Source organism: Xyrauchen texanus, chromosome 28 (genome assembly GCF_025860055.1).
Source record: "Xyrauchen texanus isolate HMW12.3.18 chromosome 28, RBS_HiC_50CHRs, whole genome shotgun sequence".
Lineage (NCBI taxonomy): Eukaryota > Metazoa > Chordata > Actinopteri > Cypriniformes > Catostomidae > Xyrauchen > Xyrauchen texanus.
The window spans coordinates 40,579,861-40,601,932 of NC_068303.1; the positions used below are offsets into that span (position 1 = coordinate 40,579,861).

A 22,072-nucleotide genomic window follows, 5' to 3' on the forward strand; every position below is an offset into this window, starting at 1 on the left:
GTGTTGTTCCTCTGGGTATCTCTACTATCTTCAATCTATCTTGAAAGTTGAATCTGACAACTGAAATATTAATACATACACATTATTTTATTGTGATTGTGAAGTTGAGCTGACACCATTTATTAATATAAATCTCAATCTGGTGTTCAAATGTTTCTTCTTGTTGCTGTTCATTATTTTACTTACTTTCAATTATCATTGGCTTGGCAAATGGTTGGATGGATTGAACTCATTCTAAAAAAATAAATGATACAAGTAAACCATCTATCTATCTATTCACAGAGTTTGTTTTATATGGTTTACGTCTTTGATACCAGCTAATTCCATCTATTCACCAAAATGCCCTGCCAGTGATAGTTAATAGTGAATATAATTCAATCATGTTTGTGATAATATTTCAGTTTAATTTTCAAGAGAGGAGAGATACCCAGAGGAATGACTCTGAGCCATATGAAGAAGAAGCATGTTATTAAACCTATCAGGTCAGAGTAAACTGGTCAAGAAAAAAAATCGAATTTGATTGGCTACTAGAAGAAGGTAGACCTGCCTTCCCCCACTCTTTTCAGTGAGAACACAAAACTTATCATGAGGAAATGCAAAAGTGTAAAGTAATGTTAAGTGGCATATAGCGCACATGTCAAATGAACTAATTAATGTTACTTTGTTGGTGTTTTTTGTCCTTTGTGGAGCTTGACAGGCAGACTTGTGTTCTACTGGAATAAATATCAGCATACATGTTTGATAAGAGGGTGATTAAATACTGACAGAGCTTTCATTTTTGGTTGAATTATTCCTTAAACTGGTGAATAAAAGTCTTCATTAGCTTTCCATTAATAGAAGTTATTAAAGAGTCGTTTTTGTGTATTGGGGTTAAGAAGCATTCCACCCATAGTTTCTAAAGGCCTTTACATCCAAGTCTTTGGTTATCTAGGACGCCTCAGCTATCTCTGAGATCAGTGAAAGTAAAAAAGAGATGTGGATAGAGAGATCAATAAATTGAGATGGGATGTATAGAATTGATGGATGGGTATGTATAGGTAGATACTGTAGGTAGGCAATAGATATAGCAATATAAATGAAACATTTCTTAATCTCAGTCTATCACACGGTGAATTACAATAGCCGGTCTGGTCTGGATGGACAGCTCAAACCTTTGCACTCAGCCTCCACATAATGGCTGTCAGCTGTGCCGTCAGCACCACTAAAACACTGCTTGACTCTTTCGCCGCTCCATGATCCTGCTGTCGCCACAGCGGCTCATTCCGTGTTTCTTCAAAGCTGTCATTTAAGGCTGCAGGCTGTTGCTCTTTTCTTCTCGCTTTAGTTTTGAATGTCGCTCTGAGAGTGTACAACGCAATATGACCAAATCTCCCTGCCAGCATTCTGCACACTGCTTAAATTTCTTTGTGATTCCAGTTTGGAAATTCACATCTCCAGAGATGTGAGTTACAAAATGAAGATAATCTTCTCAAGGGAACTTGAAAATGTACTACCCAAGCTGTTCTTCCTGAAAATATGATGTGCCTTGTGGCGCTTTGTACCTTATATAAGAAAATAATCTTGATTTATCACCAAACAAGTACAGGAACAATCCTCTTGAAGTGATCTGTGATTAAATGTATTCATCATGGTCATTGCGTATACGGAATAGAGCACAACAGCTGGGTTCTGAAAGTTGAAATCCTTTGAATTTTTTCCTTAAACCTTTAAAGACAGACTTACCGTGAGCTCTGAGATTGTTAATCGATGTTACATGCTTCTATTGAAACCATCAGTCTGCATTATTTCACCATCATTTAAAAAACAATCGCGTTTAACAGTGGAATTCCAGATGAAGCTCTAGACTACTCCTGAATCTAAAGAGAGAAACAACCCACCAATCAGAGAACTGTGACGAACAAAGTGTGGCAAAAGAGCTCTGCGGCGACCACCCACTCCCATGAGGCATTGTGAATGATGCAATCGAGGCGGTCTCCCTTTATTTTGCTATAAAATCTATATACTGTATATTGAATCTATACTTATTATCAACAACTTTAAATTGATAGTATTATTTTTTTGGGGGGTCTCTAGTTCATTTCCTCATGAAAGTACATTAAGTCTTGATTTTCAAATACTCTTCTCCTTCATATTATATAGGTTGTTCTGTAGATTCACCTCGGGAGCTGGTTGGTTTGGTTCATCTAAACTCTATTTTGAAATCTGAATGGAAGAAATTAATGGGAAAAATAGTTTCAGAACCAATACGGCAGAAAAAGTGGGCAGGCACTGTTTTGCGCTATACAAGAGTCAGGCCCGGGTCTATGGGGCTGCATGAAGGTGCACCCTAAACCAATGTTAGAGCACCCTCAATTGAATATGTAAGCCTAATCAAATCAGATTTCCTTGAATCCCGGTGAACACACATAAAATCCCTGCATAACTTATAAATGTGTATGATCTTGCAAATCAGCGTGTCCTTATTTGAAAACATTTTGCTTTCATGCCTCCAAAGTACACATGTGCATTTGATTGTTTAAAAAAATAGTTGCAGAATCATCTCACTCAATCCTCCGCCTGTTGCTTTCGATTTCTGCTCTGGGATAAAGCAGCCTATAACTGCTGGTCTAGGATTAGTTTCCAAAGCCAAATCCAAACTTTAACTATTGGTGAAACAGGAATATTAACTGACTAGATCAGTGCTTGCAGATAACATATTCCGACATAGCTTTCTGCATGCATGTACAAAGACATCTCTTTATACAGAGCACCAACACTGGTTTCAGGAGCACCCTCAGCGACTTGCTCTGTAACCGGGTCTGATGGGAGTCACTCCCGAGCCTGTAATGATGGCCATGTGTTGGTTCCTTGTGACTTCAAACAAGAAACTCATGTTGAACTCATTTGTGTCAGCTATTTGTGTTGAAAGAAATATTACCTACAAGCAATTATCAGTAAACTGACATTAACAGCTGCTGCTTTGAAACACTTTATTCCGTCTCTAGTTGCTCAGTTTGGTTCTGTAATACAAATGCGTGAATTTATTTGTAAATTCACGCATTTGTGAATTTGATCTAAATTACACAACGATGATTCATCGACATTATAGACATTACAGTTTTATCGTCTGTTAATGCTGATATTCTGTAAAGCTACTTTGAAACGATGTGTGTTGTGAAAGGCGCTATACAAATAAAATTGACTTAATCCGGTCAGTGCATTAAATACTTTAACAAAATAAAAACTGCTTGCTCTTATTCATTTTCTCTTAAGTTGGAAGTTGACCAACATAATCAAAGTAAGTTAACCTTACCATAATGCTAAATTTCACATAACGCTACATTTCACAAACTGCTACATTTGTGAAATTTATGTAGCGGTGAATTTATTTGTAGAAGATGGTTGTCATTCCCAGAAATGAGCAAACTCTTTGTGTACAGAATGAAATTAGTCACTCAAATTTAGCTGTAGTGTGTATGTATACAATATATACCAATCAGAGTGACCGGTGTGGTTTTCTTGCCCTGTTTCAGATCCATTTTGATGGCTGGACTGATGAATATGATTACTGGATTGATGCAGACAGCCCAGATATTCATCCTGCTGGGTGGTGCGCAAAAACTGGACATCCACTGCAGCCCCCAATCAGTGAGTACCACAATATTTCACCCAGTTTCTCCCTACGGCACAGTTTACTGGTATTCTGCAAAATGGTTGATGGAAAATAAGAAATAAAATGAAAATACAATTCTTTGGTGTTTATTCTTAAAGGAATATTCCAGGTTCAATACCTGATCAATTGACAGAATATGTGTAATCATTTTTATTGAAGCATACTATTAATTCGACTTGTAGAATGGACGTTTTTGAGCTTTTAAAGGCAGAAATTTGAAGTTCATAATTTTATAAAAGCACTTACATTAATTCGTCTGTTAGAACTTGTGTATTATTTGAGCAGCAATGTTGTTTAATTCATTGTTTTTACGGTCGTTTTAGGGATTACAGCATTACGTCTTCATGGCAATGAAATAGTGTTATTGAATATAACTTGCACAGAAAAAGTGATGGGTAAAAATCTTCATTTGAACGATCTCGATATCGATTCTTAAATCCCAAGATCGATCTTTCATTCAATGCACAACCCTCCACTACAATGAGAGGAAATCACTCGCATTTGCAACCAAATTTCGCACTATGTGACTAAAGTGAATATATTTGTCAACTGGCTTGTAAATGTGTAGTTTGTGTAGTTTAGTCATGAAGTGTTCAGTAGCGAGATCTTTCAAAGTGTGTTGAGAGTAAAAGTTGTTCCATGAGTCCAAAGACAACAAAAAAAACTAAACATTTTATTCTAATCATGCATGGCGCAGATGAGGTCAATCCATTCGTGTCCTCACTAGTTCTCATTTAAAGGTGTTGTTTACAGAAATGCCATTTTTTTGTTAAAGGGACAATACCGGTTTTAGCACGTGTTCAACAACTCAATGTAAATGCTAATGTAAATTAGACAAATTATGCAATTTAACAATAAATATGTAACAAAAATATAATATCTTATTTACATATTGAATACATTTATTTGTTCATTTAAAAAAAAAATTCTTAATGTTCCTAGTTAAAAGGTCCCCTGTATAATTGACAGCATTAGCTGGGAGAGCATTTCTTTTATATGTAAGCAAAAGAGTCATTATAACTGAAATAAACCCATATGAACCGATTCGAATTGAACCGAGAGCTTGTGAATCGGAATCAAATTGAATCTGGAAATCTGTATCAATACGCAACCCAACACTGAAAATATTAATTTGATCACACAGAAATCATGTTAACACATATTGTTTACATTTTGTGTCTGTACTTAATGTAAAAAATCTGTGAGTATTTTCTGTATTTTCTGAGAATCAACACAAATTCTGTTGATTGAGCTTAACTTTGAACTGAACCTGGAATATTCCTTTTAAAGAAATAGTTTGCCTCAAAATAAACATTCTGTCGTCATTTACCTGTATGACTTTCCGTGGAACAAAAAAGATGTTTTAAAGAATGTTCGAGCAGATCTTTTTGTGAAAGTCTCTCGAATATTTTCTCTCTCATTCAGCAAATCAACAATAAACTCATCCTCGCTTGCTGCATCTTGTAGAAAAATGCTTTTCTTTGCATTTCTCTTTTCATTCAGCTTGTTAGAGAACTTGCTTGTCTTTCGTCCTATCATCCGTGGTTGTTTAGCTTCTGTGATAGGTTGAGGGCAGACCAGTTGACTTGCGTTGTGCCACTTATTGTGAATCAGCACCATCTATTGTAAAGGCTTTTGATGTGTAGGGACCATTTGTCAGCAATTCACTTTGCATTATCATGTTGCGTTCAAATTAAAAGGGCTTTAAAAGTAGTCTATCATGTATTTGGCGATATGTAAATATGTGTATGTGTAGGTATCGTGACGTGACGTGTGGTATCTATCATGTGACTGAGAGAATTGTAGAGACATGGACGGGGTCAAACGTCTCAAATAGCTAGACAGCCCAACATTCTAACCACCACTGATGAGGAAAACCGCATCAAATTCATTTTGAATGATGTTAGATATTAGGAAACAAACTGGCCATGTTTGCCTTCAGATATTCAGATAATATCAACAGAGATACTTAAATCAATAAGAGCCTGATCCAGTGTTTATTTTTGTTGGATATGTTTTCACTTGTGTAATATTTTCTTTGTTGCATTGCTTTGAGAAGAAGTTGAGTTTCTTCAGGAGAGTTTATTATAATAATAATATAAATGTAGCGTTATGTGAAATTTAGCGTTATGTGAAATGTAGCGTTAAGTGAAATTTAGCATTATGTGAAATTTAGCGTTAAGCGAAATTTAGCGTTATGTGAAATTTAGCGTTAAGTGAAATTTAGCGTTATGTGAAATGTAGCGTTATGTGAAATGTAGCGGTTTGTGAAATGTAGCGTTATGTGAAATGTAGCGGTTTGTGAAATGTAGCGGTTTGTGAAGTGTAGCGTTATGTGAAATTTTGCATTATGTGTAATTTAGCGTTATGTGAAATGTAGCGGTTTGTGAAATGTAGCGTTATGTGAAATGTAGCGGTTTGTGAAATTTAGCGTTATGTGAAATGTAGCGGTTTGTGAAATTTAGCGTTATGTGAAATGTAGCGGTATCTGAAATGCAGCGTTATGTGAAATGTAGCGTTATGTGAAATGTAACGGTATGTGAAATGTAGCGTTATGTGAAATGTAGCGGTTTGTGAAATGTAGCGGTTTGTGAAATGTAGCGGTATGTGAAATGTAGCGTTATGTGAAATGTAGCGGTTTGTGAAATGTAGCGTTATGTGAAATGTAGCGTTATGTGAAATGTAGCGGTTTGTGAAATGTAGCGTTATGTGAAATGTAGCGTTATGTGAAATGTAGCAGTTTGTGAAATTTAGCATTATGGTAAGGTTAACTTACTTTGATTATGTTGGTCAACTTCCAACTTAAGAGAAAATGAATAAGAGCAAGCAGTTTTTATTTTGTTAAAGTATTTAATGCACTGACCGGATTAAGTCAATTTTATTTGTATAGCGCCTTTCACAACACACATCGTTTCAAAGCAGCTTTACAGAATATCAGCATTAACAGAAGATAAAACTGTAATGTCTATAATGTCGATGAATCATCGTTGTGTAATTTAGATAAAATACGATTTTTAATAGTGTTTAAATGATAATTGTATTAATAACCCCAGTGAGCAAGCTGTAGGCGACTTTATCCAAAAATATGCATTACAATATTGTTATTTAATATGTAATATATTTGATATAATGCAGACCAGGTACACCCCTGCATGCTAACGGTATTCCCTGATGGCAGTGACATCTTTCAGCAGGATAATGCACCCTGCCACAGAGCACACATTATTCAGGAATGGTTTGATGAGCATGATGAAGGGTTCAAAATGTTGCACTGGCCTCCAAATTCTCCAAATCTCAATCCGATTGAGCATCTGTGGGATGTGTTGGATCCATGGCGGCTCCACCTCGCAATTTACAGGACTTGAAGGATCTACTGCTAATGTCTTGGTGCCTGATACAACAGGAATCCTTCAGGGGTCTTGTAGAGTCCATGCCTCAACAGGTTAGCGCTATTTTGGTGGCACTTGGAGGACCAAAAGCACATTAGGCAGGTGGTCATAATGTTTTGGCTCATCAGTGTATAACGTTATTGTGATATATTTCATATCATGATATACCAGTAAATTTGGTCAAATCTCCCATTCCTCGCTCCGTGTGAGGAACAGACTGAAATTTAAACCATATTCATTCGCTGAAAATCATGTCATTTTATGTTTAGAATGACATGAGGGTGAGTAAATGATGACAGATTTTTTTATTTTTTTAACAACATTGCTAGTGTTTGGTGCTTCATATATGAATGTTTTTAGTGTTTTTAAACAAACTTACTTTTTACAGGAAATTTTCAACAAAATGTTTCATTTATTCTAGCAAAACTCCTGTAACCCCAGCCCTGAATGTTGTCAGATAATGGGCACTCTAACAGCACTTGTAATCGCCTGGCATCTGCGTAAATAGACTGTTACACTCGCTCTAAATGACAGCCATTTCTCTTTGAATTTTCCCCTGTGTCATTTAGTGGAAAATTGGAGAGAGGTTTATTGCAGAGAGAGAGAGAGAATGAAAGAGAGATGGAGCGTTTTAACAAACCTATCTTTCTCTTATGCCAATGTATCCTATTAGCCCCAGAGGATGCTGAGAAAATGCTGTTGAACAATAAGCTTTTCTTCAATCAGTCATAATGGTAATCTTTCTCTCTCTCTCTCTCTCTCTCTCTCTCACTATCTCTCACTATCACTTATTTCCGGTGTCCATGGAAACAGAATGGAGCAGTGTTTAGAAATCAGCAGCTGGCATCAGGATGAGCGTCTTGCTGAGAGAGAGAGAAACTAAATGAGGGAAACTGTGAAAGAAATAAGGCAATGAAAGAGTACATGCCATTTAGAAATGTTTATCACTGCATATTCACACATAAACTATACTGACGGAATAGGAAATGTGTGTATGTTCATCTTGAACAAAGGTTGATAACCCATAGGATCCCCCCACCAGACTCTCAGCCAACCCAAGGACCACCGAAAATAACAATACTAGACAAAAAGTGCGTTAATAATAGTAATGAGTAATATATCTTACCAAAACCACAAGCTTTTTTCTGCTTAAGAAACGCCGTCGACACTCAGTGTATTTGTAAAATGATCATTGAGGTTTCCAGAGTGAGGATTATATGTGTGTTATTATATGTGTGTTTGTGTGTGTTTTCATAGCTTCTCACGACATGGTTGAGACATCTGAGCAAAGCGGCTGTCCCACCCCAGGCTGTAAAGGGGTAGGTCACATCAAAGGAGCCCGCTATGCTGGACACCACAGGTGAGTGTGTGTGTGTGTGTGTGTGTGTCTTTTCAGCATCACTGCAGGCCAAGCCTCATATATATTTATTGTTGTCAGTGTTTTGATATTATTTGTTTTGACGAGATGATGGCCATCATTATATAAAATGGCAGGCGGCAGCCCTGACAGACCGTAGATTTTGTTGAGTAAACCTGAGGAGGTTTATATCCACGTCTATTGCATTTAGAAGTGGTGCACTTTCTCCAAATTGTGGACTAATTGGAAATAAATGTGACACATTTTTCAGAGAGCCCCCTAAATAATAAATAAGGCTCCAATTAGTCTTAAGACAAACAAAGTTTTTTGGAGAAAAAAAAAATCGTAACTTTTTGTTGTCTTAAATTTGTAAATATGTAATTCTGGTTCTGTTCACACTACCTAACTTTGAAAAGTCTTATTTTATTCCACTAGATGCAAGGAAGTATTAGAAAACAAAAAATTTTCTATATCACATTTCACATATCTGAAATGTAGGTGGCGCTCTAACACATTTTAGCTCTCACAGATGTGCTCGTCCATAGACATTCAATCTAATTTTCAGTTCAAGCAACACCCTTGATGTTTCTGTGAATATCTTGGCCTCTGAGTGGACTAGAACCTCAATCTTGGTGTCATTAGAAAGTTGAGATCCTTACTTTTGCGATTATATAAAACATTTTATCATTATTAATCAAAAACATATTTTTCTGATGATTTGTTTTGCATGATTTTCCTTCTGGATGGAGTATAAAAGAGACGCTTGTATTTGATGACTTACAGAAATCATATTTCACTTTGTGATTCTTTTGAAACTGGTATTAGGGCAACATAATTATCTGTACTGTCAGATTCCAGAGAATGATCATTTGATATATGACTTGTACATCTAGAATTTTCAACACAATTCAGAATTTATTAAAAAGTTCAGATTCTAAGCTTTCAAATGATACCTCATAGGTAGGGAAGCACCGATATGGAATTTCTGGGCTGATACGATAAACGATAATTCATAGCTCATTGTATCCTTTACCAATAACCGTAAGAAAGTTTTGATTTTTAACCCTTTAACCTGGAACTGTTAACTAATTCAGTAAAAGCTTCTTATTTGAAAAATATTTGTTATTTAAAAGCTTGGAATTTGGACTTGCTGCTATGAAAATGAAAATACAGAACTGCCGCTCACTAGATGTTTTTATTTTGGCACCATTCTGAGTAAATTCTAGGGACAGAAATCCTCAAACCAGCCCATCTGAAACCAACAATTATGCCATGCTCCAAATCACTGAGATCACATTTTTCCCCATTCTGTTGGTTGATGTGAACACTTACTGAAGCTCCTGACCTGTATCTGCATGATTTTATGCACTGCACTGCTGCTACACTATTGGCTGATTAGATAATCACATTGATGATTGTTGGTGCCAGATGCGCTGTTTGAGTATTTCTGTAACTGCTGATCTTCTGGGATTTTCACACACAGAATTTAGAATTTACTCATTTTACAAATGATAATGAAAACTCTGACTTGTGTCTTCAACAGAAGTTTATGGTAGGTCTCTCGATAGATTTTTGCTAAAAAAAATTAAAAATTCTCTCTAGATAAAATACATTTTCAGAACCCGACTGTTGCACTCTTTTAGTGCAGTATGGAATTACAGGAAATGTGACTCTTAAAACCTCTTCACCTGCCATAAAGCTTAATGTTTGGATATCTCTTTCCATACATCCATCATTCTGCTTATGTCTTGTATTTTTTTCAAGATCAAGATCAAATGAAATGTGTTTGCTCTGAGATATAGGATTGTGTTGTGAGGGATAGTTGGCATCAGTGAGTCATCTTTAAATGTCGTTCTCTCGCGTGTGTGTGTTTGTTAATATTTAATATTTACAGGGAGAACGACTGGAGCGTGGGCTGATTAAATAAAAGAAAGTGGGCCAACAATACAAACTTTGATTCAGAGCAGTGGAAGTGAAAGAGAAAGAACAAAAAATCTCTCTCCATCTCTGTTTTTCTATGATTGTTTTTATATGGGGTGGTGTAGTGGCTAAAGCTCAAGGCCGGTAGGTAGCTGGTTCCAGCTCCATAATGAGCAAGTCATAAGCCCTGACCATTGTGCCTTTAACTAAGACACTTAAAGATATAGTTGACCAAAAAATAAACACTTACCATTATGTCATTTCAAACCTCAATGACTTTCTTCTAGAAAACACAAAGCAAAACGTTGGGAAAAGGTAGTCCATATGACATGGCATGAAAGTTGTTTTATGGTGTTTTTTATGTCCTAGCAGTATAGATCACCGTCCATTTTTCTTCACCATCTCCAATTGTGTTTCACAGATGAAGACAATAATGGAGAATGTTGAAACAGTGTCATTTGCTCCTCTTAATAACATAGCATGACAGAAATACAAGAATTATAAACACCAACTCCAGACAAACACTGTTGAAACAGTTCTTAAAAGTGAACAATCCTGTAGAATTTGTTGAGTAGTTTGAAAACCTGCATTGCAGGAGTCATTTTTCCTTTTTGAATGCAGACACTGTCATTATCTAAAAGTAAAGTGTATGATTTTTTAGTTGGTAAAAATACTTTCTCCTATGCCAGCTTAACCTGTTTAACTCAGTGGACCCGCTGGTGGGTCCAAAAGGGGGCGCTATATTGCAAAATCGTTTACACATAAAATGCTCATCCCCATGTACACAAGTCGGGCATATATCTTAACTTTTCATAGATAACCTTTCACTTTTATTTGACTTAAAATAACAAAATATGGCCTTAAAACATCTGTGTCACAAATAAGCACCACCTAGTGGTTATGTGGTAGAAATATGAATATAAAAATATTTCTCATAGCACTTAAATAGACAATTCATATATCAAATGAAAGCTCTCATTCTCAGGACAGTACAGTTTAAAAGGTTTTAAATAGAGTCACAAAGTGAAATGTGATATTTGTAAGACATCAAATACAAACGTCTCTTTTATGCACCGATAACTGCTGCTGTAATCCCCAAATAGCTAAAAACTTTATATCTGCTTTTACCTTATGGCTCCTACACAGTACACGACTTTCAAAGACGTCTGATCGTGGTACTGTTCATATCACACAACTGTCTATCTTGTCACTGAAGTCGTGGCGTTTTCAAATTACACGACAAATCGGCGACAGCGGTGAACACATTACAAGACATTTCACTGCTGATGAATCCCCGACGACTCTGTCTGGACTCCAAATTACGTTTCACAACAGAGTACACACGAGAAGTGATACAAGATATGAAAACCAATGCATGATCATATGCTCAGAATATGATGTGTATGTTTTTAATCACCTCTTCTCTTTCTCCACCCGGTTGTGCTACAGTTCAGATGAAACATCAAATCTGGTGCTCCTGCCAATGTTCCAATAATATTTCCTCCATTGCTTCAGTCCAATGAGACATTCTTGATACCGCAGCCTGTTGCAGGTACATCAGGACTCCTCCCACTGAAACTTCCCGTGCCTCGTTTCTTGCTCTCTCATTGGCTGTAGGTCAATGCTGCCGCTGTGTTCAGTCAAAACATATTTCACACTGCACGATTTGGAATTGCAGACAGGTCCAGATATTTAACATTCTGGAGTCTGTGATTCTCTCAGATCGCATCTTTGATAATTCATACACTGCGATCGTCGCTCACGGGAGCGAGCTCTGATTTGCCTATGATTTCGGCCTTTTGTCGGTTATCTCAACAAAACTGTCGGCAAGCCTAAAATCATGTAGTGTAAACTCAGCATTAGGGAGTTATTTAAAAAAAATGAGCTATTGTATACTTGTCTGTGAGCTTGCTTGACTGAATAATCCAATGATATCCAGAACAAAATATGCAATCTTGCAGGAAAAGCATGCTAAACAAATCATGAGAAATATATGTTTATCATTCATATGACAATGAATGATAAAATGTTATATATCTACGCAAAGGGGAGGATCTCAGCTTTCTAATGACACTCAGAGTCCAAGCTATTCTATAAAAAACAGGGGTGGTGCTTGAACTGAAATTTAGACTGAATGTCTATGGACGAGCTCATCTGTAAGGGCTAAAATGTGTTTGAGCGCCACCTACATTTCATATCAGCATTTTGTGATATAAGGCTGCTAATAACATAAGACTATTCAGAGGAGATGGTTTGAACGGAACCAGAATTGCATGCTTACAAAATTTGGACAACAACAACAAGAAACATTTTTTAATTCTGGGGGGGAATTTTACTGGTAAAAATTAGACCAGTTAGTCCACAGTATGTTTAAATGGTAAAGTTTTAAATTTGAGTGTGAATTGCTGGCAGCAGCACAAAACTTCTGTCATTATTACCTCAACTTCATGTCATTCCAAACCTGTATGATGTATGCTGAGAAAGCAAGAAGAATCTTTGAGCAACTCTTTTCATTCTATAATAGTTCGTAGTGGTACAACAAAAGCTCTAAAACTGACAAAACATTCACAAACATAACTTAAAAAAAAAAAAAAAAAAAGTAGCATAAAAGTAGTCCATGCAAGTTGTATGTTATATTCCAAGTCTTATAAAGCCTTAACTTTGTGTATGTAAGTCCTTATTGACTGATAATCTTGTTCAAAAAGTGAAGCCTGCATTTGTGTACAGAATTTAAACCTGGCGCATTGTGTTCAGTTACACACAAGGAGCAATATTGTTTTGGTGTCAATGACATTTTTGAATATAGACATAGATAAATTCTGAATTTGGGCTCGGCACGGTTTTTAGCGGAGGGGAACTATCGGTGATTAAAGGTTTAGATTTAAGTCTGTTCCTTCCACAAAGCTATCGTATGCCTTCTGATGTCATGGAATAAAGTGCACTTTTTCTGTTTTTTAGTCCTTTATGGAGCTTTGACTATGTAACTATGTTGTTGGACAGAGCTGTGTAAAGATTCTTCAGAAATTCTACTTTTGTACCCCAGGAATAAAGTGACAGCATATGAGTTAGAACAAAATGTAAATTACACCATCTTCATCTTTGGGTGGACTAAGTTGGAGTATAGTAAAAACTAAATGATAAAAATGACTTTTGGGATGTGTTTGCAAAAAGAGACTTTTTGGGCATTTCAGTGCTGTGGGTTGCCCGTACTCTGACATCAACCTTAATAAGGATTCGATTCTGCCGGACCGCTTGAGTGGAGAGATGCCGGGTACTGGAGTGGGTCGGCCACACAGAGCAGAACCAAACTCTGAGATTTCAGCCAACACTGATGAGTGAGTGTCATATCTGCTCTCACACCTTTGATACAGCTCAATGTCAACACTAACTTAAGATTTAAAAGCTGCACTATGTAACTTTGTGCTCTCGAGCAACATCTGGATATCATCTGTGTGTGTTCGTGACTGGAGATATTCAGAGCCAGAGTCATAACGTGATATTTTCATGTTGATATAATGTTATACGATTAAACATTTAAAACTGAAATAGCAGCACTATGAAAATGGCCAAAATGATTGACGAGCAGAGAGCGTAATGGGACTGTGGTCAGTGGACGTGTTTTTGTTTGCTGTGTAAAGTCTAGAGCTGTCACCGAGACCGGAGAGATATCTCATGACACTTATTTCAGTGATATCTTTCAGGGAGTAGGAAAGGTTTTTGCATACTTTCCATGAAGAAATCACTTACAGCACCTTTAATGGCCTTTACTTAGCGATGTATAGTTACAGTAGCTAGACAGAAGGATGTGCATTTCTATACATTAGAAAACAGAGGATTTGACTCAATAATTTTTTTAGGGGCAGACAATGTTGACTAATTAAAACATTTTCCAAATTTGACATTATTACCATTTCATTCTGCTTTCTAAACACTTGTCGGAAATGATTACTTTAACTTTTAACTTTTAAACGGACACACACTGTCCGTTTAGTACAAAGTATATGATTTCTGGATAACATTTTAATTTGATTAGTTAATTTACAGTTTGGAATTAATATGAAAATACTTGAAAATATACTTGTTTTATATTAATAAAATAAAATGTTATCACATAAATGAAAGTAACTAATTGTATCACTGGGTTAGCTTGAACCATGTGTATGTGTAGTAGGACTAATAATAAAAATAATAATAATTGTTATATATATGTGTGCATTTAGAGGTATTGAGTTGGTAAATAGTGTGTATGTGTAGAGGTTATGAATTCTTTATTATTTGTTTATACCCTAAAACCAATGTGGAAACCAACCCCACTTATGTACACATTTTTTTTTTTTATAAATAATTTTTGAGGCAGGTATTACAAATCTTACATAAAAACATAAAGTTTTACATAAAAAATACAGTATAGCTGATACCCATCACTATTAAATTTAATTGATTTATTAACAAAAACAACTTTCTTGCTATTATTTCTGTAAAATGTTTTAGCAGTTTTCACTTCACAATAACAAATGTGAACATTCAGATGTCAAGAAAGTGCACATTTAAATGTTATTTTTTGTGAAAATAGTTTCAAAATGGCCTGCAGCCAACCAACCTTTTGAAGTGAATGCACTACAATAAAAGGTTTCTGTCCCAAACCGTTGCAGAGATATCATTGAAATGATGGCCTTGTTTTAGAGAAAACAGCCTCTAAAGATTCCAAACCATTTTCAGACATTATTTATTATGACAGAAATGGAAGATATTTTCAAGCATACATTAAATTATTAAGACATAAATAACAGTTTAAGTAAAAGAATATAATGCAGGCACAATTCATTCAATGTCTATTTCACATACAGTAAATGTAGGCTCACAAAGTATACTTAAAACATTTCCATGTATTTACACTTACTCATGCACCTGTACACACACACATACACATCAGCGCTATTGATGGAGTTGATGTACATCCACATGGAGATCAGTATCCACCGGCTAAAGTACTCTGAAATGAGTTGTATCCACTTCACATCTGTTGTCTCATCTCTGGCAGTAATGATGGTATTTCAAACTTGAGCCATAAGTTCTTCTCTAGGGTCCATTTTCTCAAACTTATTACCTGCAGTATGGACATTGGTTACTTTCTGAGGCAATGTACCATTAGGTGAAAGTTGTTGATATCATTGACGTCTTCTGATTTGCTGATTACATAACAGATGAAGCCTATTGCATTTTATCTTTCAAAATCACCTCTGATGTTGTTTTAGTAAAGCGGAGGGCTGATCGGAGAGATGCTATACTGGATATGCAGCACTCCCATTTGAAACGATAGCAGCTAAAGTGATTTTAAACTACAGCATTTAAGTGCAGATAAACAACATTTATAGTTTGAAATATGATAACATTGACCAAATTTGAAAGCTAAGACTTTGCATAGCTTTGAAAGCTGAGACATTTACATATCAACACCTTTTCAGGATTCAATGGGGGTGTTGATACTCATTTCACATTCAGAGGTTAGCCAATCATAACAGAGGTCATTTACATGTTCAACTCTTAAATATATATTGGCTAAAACAGCCTGTTTCATTGTAAGGGTCAGCGAGAGGGTGGGAAATTGTCACGGAAATCCAAATCAATGAATAAATAAAACGATACTTAAGAGTATAACATGGCTGCTTTAATTATAATCTGCTATTTTAATTGGTTTATGTATTTCCCAGAAGGTGAGCTCAATAAAGAGTAGCACTTGCTCATGTACATAAATTAGCATAAATTATCACATTTACAAATTTCTTTGGCTTATCATCTCACCTCAGCCTGTGAAAGCAACATCTGTTCTGTTTCAGATAAAATGAAGGTGTTTGTCATGTCTTGCCTTTTGCACATCTTTAATCACTTTTACATTTATCGTTGTCTCGCCTCTGTTTTTCTAGCAAAACCATCACCTCTGCCCCATCTCAGCCGGAGAAACCCAGCACGGCAACCGCTGCCATGGAAACGCCAGTAAAGAAGCCTGTTGGCACAGAAACCAAGCGAAGGTTAGATTTACTCACTCAGTGTGTGATTAGTTTTTCCATCTCTTTACGTCATTCACGGTCAGATGGTCTCTGATCTATGAAGGTCAACTGATAATGTCATCGGCTGGTTTGACATTAAAGATTAAACCCATACGGTTTCTTATGAGATGTCCAGGTATTTTTAAGTAAATTAACATTTATTTGATAGCACTTTGTACAAAACAATAAATATATGTTGTTCCAAAGCAGCATTGAGCAAGTAAGCAAGCCAAAGGTGACAGTGACAAGGGAAAATTCAAGATGTTATATAGATGAGACAGGAACCAAGAGTTTGCATTAACCAGAAATATCATTTTAGTGATGTCGCAAAACAAGTGTGTGTATCCATGTTAATTGTTTTGCTTCATATGTAACAGACTATTAGATGTGTGCTGAGTATCTGATTTGATCCTAGTGATTTTAGATGCTCATGTATTCGTTTTAATGCACAGGGATCTCCAAGCGGCATATATTTTCTTATTCCGTTGGCATGAAGGCACAATTGCCACTTATAGAGTATTGATATCAATATATTTAGACAATCTCTTCAACACCGGTGAATGTATTCTGTATTAACATGTTGCACGGTAAGTGTATCCTTTCACAGTTATAAATGTGATAGCACCAAGTATTTACACTTTATTTGGTACTGTCATGTCACAGACCGCAGTATCCGTGGTGTTTGTGGAGGGGGTTCATTCGGGATCAGACTCTGGCTCAAACGTATTGATGAATTCCTCCGGTTGTCATTTTTTTAACCATCCGAAGTTTTCAAAACAACCCTACATGCGCGTAATGGCGGAGGCGTTTACACTTATCCACATGCAAAGATGTTACCCAGTCTATAGACAATGCCTTGAGAACCATCGATTTGCAATCAGGTTACTCAAATTGTATTAAAGAGACACTAGCACTTTCAGCAAAGGTTTTGAGATGTACTTGCATTTCCTTGCATTGCTTTGGTTCTTTGGCTCTTTGTAGAAATTTCTGTTTGTTCCATCGATGTTTTGGACCTCTGTTATGATCGTGGATTGGAATGATGAGGTGGGGCTTTAAAGCGAGGCCTCCCGCAAGGGAGACTCGCGACTCCCCATCACGTTGGTCAGTCGTAGCGCAGAGAAGAGAAGGGCTTCCTCTGAACTTTTAATTCCAAGCTTTCCTAGATTCTACATTGTGTACCTAGCAGAGGGGTGCCGACGCGAAACCAGATGAGGAAGGGCTAAGAGCCATGAGGGAAGAGAACAAGCCAAGTTCGTACTGGGAGGAGAGGTTTTGTTGAGTTGAGGTTAGCCGCACCCCAAAGGTGTCTTGAGCCAATCAGAAGTGTCTTTTGCTGGGTCACATGGTCATTTCTGTTGTCCTCTCAAGATAATTAATTTATGGCCCATTGTATGTGAAGGTTTCTGTTTCCCGCTCAAAAAGTGACAATTTTATTCATGAATTTCATAGGAAAATACAACTGCAAATAACCAACATATACTTCATAGCATCATTCTAGAAATTAACTATGGACCTCATAGATAGCAAACATGAAGCTAAAAATAATAATTGCAATGGTAATAATATGCATGATAACCGATTAAAAGAATAATAACAAAAAATCCTAAGGTTATAGCAAGGATAACATTACGTGAGGTATCTGACAATCTCAAAGGTAGATATACGTATGAGAAATACAAGAACAGCATTAGTTCCATGTATTTAAAAGGGAAAATATTAATCAATATTTAAAGAAATATTTCTTCCAGTCTTGAAATTTAAAGGCTTCAGATCTCGCTCTCTTGAGTGTAACTTCAAGAAGAAGGGGGGACCTTTGGAATGTTTCGCTGCCTGGTGCACTTAAAGTCCTACATTAGTAAAAACATCAGACTCTTCAAATAGTCATGTGTCATGTGCTGTTCAAAAGCTCTCAAAGAGTAGAATACAACCAGCCTATTTTATTTTACTCACAGACACAAATATAGCGAGTAATAGCAAAGTATACAGTACTGTGCAAAAGTCTTAGGCACACAAGATGTTTCACAAAAGCATTGGTTTTAAGATGGTTATATCTTCAGCTTTAGTGTGTGGAAATATAAATGTTAGACTTCCAAACATTACTTTTGCAAATAGAAATGATTAGAATAGAAGAACAGGGAGTCCTGCAACAGATGTCATGGCCCCCACAAAGCCCCCCACTGAACATCGAGTCAGTCTGAGATTACATAAAGAGACAGAAGCAATTGAGAATATATAGAAGAACTGTGGGGAATTCTCCCAGAAGCCTGGAATATCCAATCTGCTGACCACCAAGAAAATGTCCTGATGTACCTAGTAGAATTGGTGCTGTTTTGAAGGCAAAGGTGGTTTTTTATGTTTACTGGACTTTGTATGACATTAAGTGATAAATCAAAACTATTTATGTCAAGGTTAAATTTATTAAAGTGGCACCTTAAAACCACCATGAGTACTAACCAAGCTGCTGTACAACAGACATAAAATAACACATCCCCCTACAATGCAAACCATTAAAGAAATACAATTTAAAATAATTGAAATACAAATATTGGAAAAAAGAAAATATCTAATCAACATAATACTTCACCAGACAGAAAATAAATACATAATTGTACTATTGGTGAAAACAAGAACTATGGGGGAAAAAAGAAACTATGATTTAAGAGATGATTTAAATGTAGATAGAGTAGGGGATGATCTAATAAAAGAGGTAGGGCCTATCACCTTTGGTTTTTAATCGTGAATTTGGAACAGTCAAGCAGCTGAGAGGAGGATCTGAGCATTCTCTGAGAAGAGTAGGGATGAAGAAGATCTGAAATATAAGCAAGAGCAAGTCCATGCAGTGCTTTAAATACAAATACTAAAATCAACTCCAATGAAGTGATGCTAACACAGGCGTAATATGCTCCCTCTTTTTTGTCCCAGTCAAAAAACGGGCTGCGACATTCCGTACCAGTTGTAGACGCGAGAGTGAGGACTGGTTAATTCCGGCATACAGAGCTTTACAGTAGTCCAACCGAGTTGAGATGAATGCTTGAATGCTGGTCTCCAAATCATTAAAAGTTAGAAAAGTTTTAAGCTTGCGAAGAAAAACTGGCTGTGAATACAGAAATTATTTGTTTATCAAATTTGTATTCAGGATACAAAATAACTCCCAGGTTTCTTACATGGTAACGAATATTTTCTTGAAGGGGACCCAGGGAAGGGCTAAAAATGTCTAACTGCTGTGGGGAGGGGGGACAAACAAAATGACTTGTCTTTTTCTGGTTCAACTGGAGGAAATTATCATCCATCCAGCCTTTAATGTCCTTTAAACATGCTAACAAGGAGGAGACTGAATCCGTACCCGATTTTAGAGGAAAATAAAGCTGGGTATCATCAGCGTAGATATGATAGGAGACCTTATGATACTCAAATATAGAACGAAGAGGGAGCATGTATAAAGAAATTAAAGTTGGACCCAGAATAGAGCCCTGAGGCAGGTAATGGGAGCTGCGCCTGATGAAAAGTCACCAATTTGCACCGAAAAACTCCTGTCATTATTTTTGAAGACATCCTCACTATGCAACATTTTTCACAAGTGCCTAAAACTTTTGCACAGTAATGTATGTCTTTGAAAATTACGTTAGTGTTGCTTAAATGCCACGTTTTCGCTTATAACTTCTCGAACAATAAATGGAAGATAAATTATCACATACCATTACTTAGAGGAGGAGATTATCTTTCAAACGAGCCCACACAAATTAATCTGATGCATAGATCATTAAATAATCCACACAAAGCACAGTGTTGTATATGGCCACCAGGAGATGGCACCAAGTACTTGACACAAACTCAATTATGACTCAGATGGCACAGAATGAAAAGCATTCTGTGAAATCTCATTACTAAAATCATGTCATTCATGCTATGCAAACCTTTAGTCATCGTTTTTGTAGTAAGTTCTTAAGTACAATGATTATGTTTACTTGTTTGGAGAGGATTTTGGACACAGAATTATTTTTGGGTGATAGGGGAAACAAGTGCACACAGAACATTACAGTTAGACAGAATATAAAACAAGGTAAGAGTATAAATAGGCATACAAATAATGGGACATATAACAAAATGGCATATATGCATGTGGTAATGTATGTGCAAGGTAGGGGTTATTGAATTAAATATGTGAATTCTGGCGCTCAGTGCTCTGTAGAGCCGGCCAGAGGGCAACAGCTCAAAGAGGGAGTGGACAGGGTGTATGGGGACCAGAATGATTCTTCCTCTACTTTTCCTCACTCTGGAGACATACAAGTCTTGGAGGGTGGGCAGGGGGGCACCAATAATCCTCTCAGCAGTCTTGAATGTCCATTGTAGTTTCCTTCTGTCTGATTTGGTGGCTGAATCAAACCAGACAGTAATAGATGTACACAGGACAGACTTAATGATGACTGTGTTGAACTGTATCAGCAGCGCCTGTGGCAGGTTGAACTTCCTCAACTGGTGAAGGACGTACTACCTCTGCTGAGCCTTCTTCACAATGGAGTCTATGTCAGTGTCCCACTTCAGGTCCTGAGAGATGTTAGAGCCCAGGAATCTGAATGACTCCACTGCTGCCACAGTGCTGTTCAGAATGGTGGTGGGGTTGCGGGGGGATTTCTCCTCTATCATCTCTACTGTCCACTATCATCTCTACTGTTTTGAGCGTGTTTAGCTCAAGGTTGTTGTGACCTCCTGTCTGTTTGCACACTCGTCACCATCGTGGATGACTGTGGTGTTGTCTGCAAACTTCAAGAGCTTGACAGGAGCTTGACAGTGGGGTCCTTTGCCGTACAGTCATGCGTGTACAGGGAGAAGATCAGTGGAGAGTGAACGCATCCCTGAAGAGCACCAGTGCTAATAGCGAGGGTCCCGGATGTGAGTTTCCCCCAGTCTCATTAGCTGCTGTCTATCTATCAGAAAGCTGGTGATCCATCGAAAGATTGGGGTGGGTACGGAGAGCTCAGGGTCAGTTTGGTTGAGAGAAGGTCAGATATGATGGTATTGAAGGCTGAGCTGAAGTCCACAAATAGGATCCTTATGTAAGTCCCAGGTCCATCGAGGTGTTGCAGGATATAATGCATTCCCATGTTGACAACATCATCCATAGACCTGTTTGCTCGGTAAGCAAACTGAATAGGGTCCAGCAGGGGTCCAGTGATGCCCTTCAGGTAGGCCAAAACCAGTCTCTCAAATGACTTCATGACCACAGATTTGAGCATGACAGGTCTGTAATCATTATTTTTTGTGGTACCGGAATGATGGTGGATCATTTGAAGAAGCAGGGAACTTCACACTGCTCGCAGACTTTCAGACAAGTAGGTGAAATAGTGTCTGGGCCTGAAGCTTTCCTTGTTTTTTTTTTTTTTCAAAAGACCAATCACCCATCCTCCTCACAGATCATAAATGCCGACTGCGTAGCAGGAGGGGGAGGTTCCAGGAGGTGTTGGTGTGTGTGTGAAGTGAAGATCAGAGCGGGGGATGGGTTTAAAATGGGGCTTTTCAAACCTGTTGTAAAACACATTCAGTTCATCAGCCATTAGTTGACTCTCTAGTTGTCCTTCGTGATGCTTTTCAGGCATTTCCATAAAGATGAAGGATTGTTGGCCGAAAAACTGTTTTTTCAGTTTTTTAGAGTAGCTTCTTTTAGCCACTCTGATTTCCTTTGTAAGTGTGTTCCTGCCCTGGTTGTACA

At 37.1% G+C, this 22,072-nt stretch overlaps 1 protein-coding gene across 2 annotated transcripts in view; it reads left to right on the plus strand.

Moving 5' to 3' along the window:
- The window catches only part of LOC127621845 (lethal(3)malignant brain tumor-like protein 3), a 94,034-nt gene that overhangs the window by 44,957 nt on the left and 27,005 nt on the right, over positions 1 to 22,072 (plus strand). For both annotated transcript variants that reach the window (XM_052095610.1, XM_052095611.1), the window contains exons 15-18: positions 3,513 to 3,627; positions 8,299 to 8,401; positions 13,510 to 13,653; positions 16,243 to 16,347. In XM_052095610.1, coding sequence (XP_051951570.1) covers positions 3,513 to 3,627; positions 8,299 to 8,401; positions 13,510 to 13,653; positions 16,243 to 16,347 — 467 coding nt within the window. The remainder of the gene's footprint in view (positions 1 to 3,512; positions 3,628 to 8,298; positions 8,402 to 13,509; positions 13,654 to 16,242; positions 16,348 to 22,072) is intronic.